This window comes from Bubalus bubalis, chromosome X, assembly GCF_019923935.1.
Source record: "Bubalus bubalis isolate 160015118507 breed Murrah chromosome X, NDDB_SH_1, whole genome shotgun sequence".
In the NCBI taxonomy this organism is placed as follows: domain Eukaryota; kingdom Metazoa; phylum Chordata; class Mammalia; order Artiodactyla; family Bovidae; genus Bubalus; species Bubalus bubalis.
In genome coordinates this window covers 76352835-76359962 of record NC_059181.1, presented here as the reverse complement: position 1 = coordinate 76359962, position 7128 = coordinate 76352835, and the positions used below count along the sequence as shown (strand labels likewise).

General features: G+C 39.3%; 1 protein-coding gene across 3 annotated transcripts in view; it reads left to right on the top strand.

The window, feature by feature from the left end:
* The first annotated feature begins 2420 nt into the window (after positions 1 to 2420).
* Positions 2421 to 7128, top strand: part of CHM (CHM Rab escort protein) — a 240436-nt gene continuing 235728 nt past the window's right edge. For 2 of the 3 annotated variants that reach the window (XM_006078988.4, XM_045164537.1), the window contains exon 1: positions 2421 to 2498. In XM_006078988.4, the coding sequence (XP_006079050.1) occupies positions 2450 to 2498 (49 nt within the window). In that variant the 5' untranslated portion in view covers positions 2421 to 2449. Of the gene's footprint in view, positions 2499 to 2523; positions 2737 to 7128 lie in introns of those variants that run through there. The other variant, XM_044937402.2, reaches the window with a different exon arrangement.

The following is a 7128-nucleotide window of genomic DNA, read 5'->3' as shown; positions in this document are numbered from 1 at the left end:
TAAATGAATTAATGAGTTGTATCTTCACAGTGTGATTATATTTGTTAAAAAATTTCTGAATCCACAGAAAGTTAGATATGGTCATATTGAAAAGGATATATATATACACATATACACACACACACACACATACATATGTGTATACACACACACACACACACACACACATACATATACCCAAATATCTCCAAAGACAAAAATACTTTTATTTATCATGTTTTTAACCACCCACCCATCTCCAAAATAGAGATTTTGGAAAGCTTCTTGCATTTCCTCTGGTAAATCTATTAATTTTCATTTCCACTGCTGGTATTAAGAGTCTCACAGATCTCACAGTTACGGTCTATTTCACGTCTGATACTACTCAAAACTTTCTATTTGTATCAAGGCAAATAGCAGAGTGATTTGCTAGACAATAATTTCCCTTTTCAAAGGAATCTCTATTACACAAAATATTCATCAGAGGACCCTATCACAAGAGTATTGTTCAATACAACAAGAGATTCCATAAGTGATATTAATACAACACTGTATAATGTTGCTAATGATTGTCACAAAACTCAACAAAGTGCAGCCAAAAATCCCAGTAAAATACAATTTTAAAGACTTTTCATGGAACTTAATGTGGTAACAAACATGTATTGAGCATCTTCAAAATATAAGATACATTCTAGTGATGGGCAGCTATCAAGGTGAAGACCTAGTCCCTGTCTCTATAGTACTTACCATTAGGGGAATCAGGGCTAAGTTGTTCAGCAAACACTTACTGAATTCCTGCTATACACCAGGCTTGTGTTTGATGCAGGGGGTAAAAAGATAAGTAAGGCACAACCTCTATCATTAGGGGCTTATAATTTAAGGTATGGTATATCTGGGTGCGTATTTTGAGGGCTATGTGTCCAGTATAGGAACCAACATAAACACAAATAATTTTCAGTGCAATATGGGAGGTTATGACAGAGTGGTAGCAAAATGTAGGGAAATTTAACCCAATATAGGGAAGAAATGCAGGGAGGAGGTGGTGGAAATGACTGAGTCTTGGGGATAAATGTTACCTGGAGAATGGGAAGATCATTCCATGCTGGAGGAACAACGGTGTGACTGCGGAACTACAAACAGCTCAGAGGTCAGACAGGTAGTGTAAGGAATGGGCCAACGCGGCACTTTCTTTGAATTATTTTGAAACTCTGGTAAAATAGCTACACGATGAATTTCTGGGATCAAAAAAGTACCCTCCCTCACTCCCATGCATCTTCCCTCTCTTTTTTACTTTGGTATTATCAGACAGCTGCTGCTGCTGCTGCTAAGTCGCTTCAGTCGTGTCCGACTCTGTGCGAACCCATAGACGGCAGCCCATCAGGCTCCCCCGCCCCTGGGATTCTCCAGGCAAGAATACTGGAGTAGGTTGCCATTTCCTTCTCCGGTGCATGAAAGTGAAAAGTGAAAGGAAACTCGCTCGTCGTGTCCGACTCTTAGCGACCCTATGGACTGCAGCCTACTAGGCTCCTCCGTCCATGGGATTTTCCAAGCAAGAGTACTGAAGTAGGGTGCCAGCATTTTAAATAAGGGGGATGAGGGTGCAGGTGGGAGGAGGCCGACCTTGAAAATACTTAGGAGAGCTATATTAGCTGCTTGGCAGAGGCAATCTAACCCTCATCAAATACAATCACTTGAATACAAAGGCCACTTTACTTAGATCATCTCTGCAGTACCTAATTGGGAAAATCTTGTATGAACTCCTTGTATACGTGTTTGAAACCAGATTCAGAATCAGTTAATGCCTATCAAGCAACTACTGTGCTTTCATTTTTCCCTCCTGCAACCAATATTAATATATAGCCAAGGTGGCTGTTTGGACTAACTAGAACAAATACAGATGCTGTGAGGTTCCATTCCGGCGAAGCTAGGGAGAGATTTTTTGTGGATTTTTATTCGGGCGACAAAGACAAAAAAAAAAAAAAAAAAGATAAGGAATAGAGTGTGAAGGTATTGGTGTGAAAAATTATGCTTCGGGGGCCAAAACTAAAGTATAGACACGCTAAAGGAAACAGTTTCCAGGCTGAAATGAAAATTTCCTTTGTTCACAGAGCAATTCCCTTTCAATTTCACTCCGCCCTCGTGTCTCCTAACAAATCTTGCTTCATCATTGTCAAGCAGTTCGCAGGTCTTCCCACCATTCATCTTAGCCATCAGAGTAAAAATCTACAACTCTTTTCTACCTCAAAACTCCAGGCTAAATGCGCTACTGTTCTCAGCCTGGAAAAGGAATGGAGCTTTTAACGTTCGATTAAAAAGTTTCAAATACAGTGCTGTAGCCTCCTACCTGGACCCACCACTCGAGAACTACAATGCCCAGAATGCACTGTTTCCCTTCCGCCATCTACCGCGGCAGTGCGGAACTTGATCTTATTTGTACAAGAAACAGTCACATGACACGTTTCCTGTCAAGATGGCGGATAACCTCCCTTCGGAGTTTGATGTGATCGTAATAGGGACGGGTATGTGTGGCTCTGGTACTACCTGGACAAAGTGTAGGAAGTCTGTCCCATTTCTACCTTCTCTGTCAGGAGTGAGGGTCTGCGAGAAATGTTGGTGTCGAGTGTGGGAGGAAGGACGGAAAGGAAGTGAGGTAGTCTGGAGTCAACGCGGGACTTGGGCGCTCCAGGGAGGGGCTTGGACCCGCGGTGCATAGCGCCATTTGAGTAGGGGTCGATATGGTTGATGCCGATTGCTGAGGTTGGTTGCTGCGGGTGATTCCTGTAATTTTCTTAGAGGGAGGAGGGTTTGCAGTGTCAAGAGAACGGAGGGTGGGAATTTTATCAATGGAGACACCATGGCATGACATTATGATTTCCTCGTTGATTTCAAAGTGATATTCCCCATTATTTTGTCTCGCCATTTCATAGAATTTTTCATATATTTATATAATCCTAGGGTTCAGTGGATCTCGGATACAGTTTGTTACTCAGTTGGTACCCATTTACGTTTAAATGTACTAAGGCGAGGAAGTGGATTATTTTCTGTTGTGTTGAGAAGCATGCTGCTGCTGCTACTGTTAACTCGTTTCAGTCGTGTCCGACTCTGTGCGACCCCATAAACAGCAGCCCACCAGGCTCCTCTGTCCCTTGGATTCTCCAGGCAAGAACGCTGGAGTGGGTTGCCATTTCCTTCTCCAATGCATAAACGTGAAAAGTGAAAGTGAAGTCTCTCAGTCCTGTCCGAGGTTGTAATTTGTTGAGGTAGCCATTATTCCTGCTTTATTGTGCGGAAAGAAATCATTTTGCTTTCTTCTACCCATCTATCTACCCACAGCTAAATGAGCTGAAAATAAGGTCTGTGAGTCCAGTTTTGGTGTGTGATCATATCTTGCTCTTGTTTGCCCATGGTTGATGCTTCATGTTTTGGGTGGTGCCAGAACTCCCTCTGCAGTTTCTAGTTGACAAATTACACGTACAACACGTGGCAGAAAACATTTGGAAAAGTTGTTATTTTGTTTTTCTTAACAGTGTAAAGGGTGAATTTTAGATGGGATGAAATAGTTTGTTGGGTGGGGTTTTGTCCTGTCTACAGAATGTGGTAGGCTGGAGAACCTCTGGTGAATGAGACCCTGTCCATTGTGTTAATAAATTCAGCTCATTGTCTTCTCAAACAGTAGGAGCAGCCATGTTTCCAGGTCGGGAGTAAAAATAACTACCTATTTTCGACTGATTATTTGCTAATCCGTGTGCTAAGCTCTTTACAAATCGTATGTAATCCTCATGACTTTGTTAGAGTAGGCATTTTCTACACTTTACAGAGGAGGAAAAAAAGCTTAAAAAGGTTGCAGTTTGCTCAAGATCACACTGCTGGTAAATTTCCAAAAGTCCATTGTATACTAAAAGGAGAATCAGTAGTTCTGACACTCAGAATTAAGCCATATTAATAGAAATAACTGGGAAAACTTGGTTGTAGATCTTGCTTGGCCATTAACCAGCTGTGTGAATTTCTAGGGTTAGGAACTTAATCTCTCAGAGCCTATATTCCTTGGTTTTGAATATAGGCAGGATAAACTAAATAACCTTTCCAGTGTTGTCTAACAAAAAATTCACGTATTCTAGTTCTACATGGGTGATTGTTCTCAAAACAGTAAGGACATGTTTATTCTCAACCTGAGAATTGCATGGCTACAAATTACTTTGCTGTAGCTGCTATGAACAGATCTTGGATGACAGCTGGAAGGAGTCAGTAGATTCTATTTATTCTCACCAGTCTATCTTGAAACTTAGAACAGTATCCATTTAAAATAGTTGTTATACCATACTTGGGTCCTGTGTTACTCCCTTTTTTTTGTTGTACTTTGAAACTTAGGGCGTTTTAAAAATTACTTTGTATCATTAAAATATTGTTTCTTGATTCAAATTTTAATTGAAAAGTGGCAATTCTTATTATTAAGTGCTGTTAATTATTATATAAGAAGTATTTTGCTCTCTAGTTCAGTTTGTAATATGGACTGTATCCATCTTCTTGGAGTCTGTTATGATAGAGGTAGGAAGATTCTGTGAGTGATCCAGAAAATTGCATCAGGAAACATCTGGTGTATTTGGAAAAAGATTCATTTTAGACTTATTAACATGAGAGTAATGTTACTTCTCTAAGTATGTGAAGAACTTACTTGAGTTAGAGGTTTTCATATCACTTAGTGAACACTGTTTAACTTTTCAAGCACATTGTTTAAATTTATGATTTGAAGCTTTGTATGTAGATAAAAGTCATTCCCAAATAAATGAATTCAATAATTATAATCATTATTAAATAAGAGTGATTTTTAATGTGTTTGGAATATTTCTCTTCTGAAGTAGTATGCTGAAAGTGGCCTTTAAGATATGTTTGCCTTACTAAGTATACTGGCTTGAGTCAATCATAGAAAAATCAGCATTTCAAAGATTCAGTTTTGATAACAAAAGCAGAAGTAATCATGCATGTATCAGAAACATGAAGAAATGGGCTATGAGATGCAGTTTTTCTTTTAGCAGATTTAGTTTCAGTTAAAATGTCATAAAGAAACAGTTGCTTTATCAAGTAAAATAACCTGTGGATAATATTTTAAATCCTTTTGGCCTTGATTAGCTTGTTTTTCTTTTCATTCTTCATAATATAACATTTTCATTAAGGACATGTTTTGAAGAGATTATGGGAAAATAAAGATTTGTATGCATTTTCTTAGTTAAGCCCATTTCCTCCTGATTACAAAATACAGGAAATAATCTCTCAAACACCTGAAAACAGAGGAATAAGATAAAGTACTTAAACCATGCAAAATATAGAAGAAACTGAAATAAGGAAGGAGGGCCAAATGGAGCCTCAAGGAAGAGGACAGAAATGGAATAGCGACTCCAGTATAAAATTAAAAAAAAATTTAAAAGTGAAAAAAAATCATGGCAATTATCTTAAAAAAATAGATGTAGAGATGAGTGTCTAGAAAGTGGCCTTCAGTTTGGGTGCACGGTTGTAATTTTTAAGACATTTGCCATTTATAAAGACATTTGAATAATAACTTTGTAGGTTACAGAGAAGTATCATTGGTCACAGGTTAAAAATCATCCTAGTCACATAATAACATAATAGCACCTCACTGGAGGTGACTTATCTGGCATCTTATATAATCTGTAACCTGCAGCAGAGCCATCAATTCAACATAAGGGCAGGTGGGATGGAAGTTACAAGCATCATGGGATATTATTGGCATTCTTCTTGCATAGGGGAATCCCTCATTCTCTCACCGAGAGCATATTCATTCTTACTTTAGAAAACTCAGTCGTGTCCGTCTCTGTGACCCCTTGGACTGTAACCCACCAGGCTCCTCTGTTCATGGGATTTTCCAGGCAAGAATATTGGAGTGGGTTGGCATTTCTTCCTCCAGAGAAGACACAGGAGATGTTAACAACTGCTGCAAAAGCTGTGTTTGGATGGTGTCATTAGACCTAAGTGACAGTTTATAGCCTAATGTGAAAGGGGAGAGACAAACACCTAAAATGCAAACCTACATCAGGCAACACAATGACCTGGGACCATTTGGCATAGTGACAGACTACACAGTTTTTAGAATATTCAGCCCAGAATTACTGAGAACCTAGTCCCTGCCCTTGTGACGTTTACTGTGTTACCTTTTCTGAGGAAATATTTGGGGTTCCTGACAGTCACATGCTCAGAGCTGTTCTAAGACAATGTGGGCCTTTCATTGCATCCTTCTTGTTTTCTGAAGACCACATAGAGATTCATTCAGCATCCCTTTCCTTTCTAAAGTGCATCACACATATTATATTTTGGAGTTCTTCCCCTAAATGGACTGTCGAGTAGACTAGCTTAAACATTTTTCCTGCAGAGGATAAACATGGATCCTTTTCATTTAATAATTTTATTGCTAAAGATTATGGGGAAAGAAATGAAATAAGAAAAATAACAAACATGGGGGAAACTACAGGGATATTGCTCGTAAATCCTGACTGCCTTGCTATATCATGCTCAGCATAGTCCAGAATCAGTCATTGTGGCAGCCTGGCATAAAGGGAATCACTTAACCTTCCTTCTAGGTGACTTTGGGCAAGTTGCATAACATCTTGGAACATCAATTTGTTCATCTGTAAAGTGAGAGACTTGAATTAGGTGACCTCTAAGATAGGCATCTCCCAACTCTAAAATTTACCATTGTGTGTGCATAATTATGACACTGGGTCCTTGAGAAAAGACTAAATTTTATATAGTCCTCATTTGAAGTCAAGTCAGTGTTTTCAGAAATTTTTCTATCAAAGCAGCTTATAAAGAATCATTTTCTTGGAAATGATAAACTGCTTTCATCAGGAAAGGTCATGTGGGTAGCACAGCTGAATTTCTTGATGTTCAGTTCAGTCACTCAGTCGTGTCTGACTCTTTGCGACCCCATGGACTGCAGCACACCAGGCTTCCCTATCCATCACCAACTCCTGGAACTTGCTCAAACTCGTGTCCATAAGTCGGTGCTGCCATCCAACCATCTCATCCTCTGTCGTTCCCTTCTCCTCCTGCCTTCAATTTTTCCCAGCATCAATGTCTTTTCTAATGAGTCAGTTCTTCTCATCAGGTGGCCAAAGTATTGGAGCTTCAGCTTCAGCA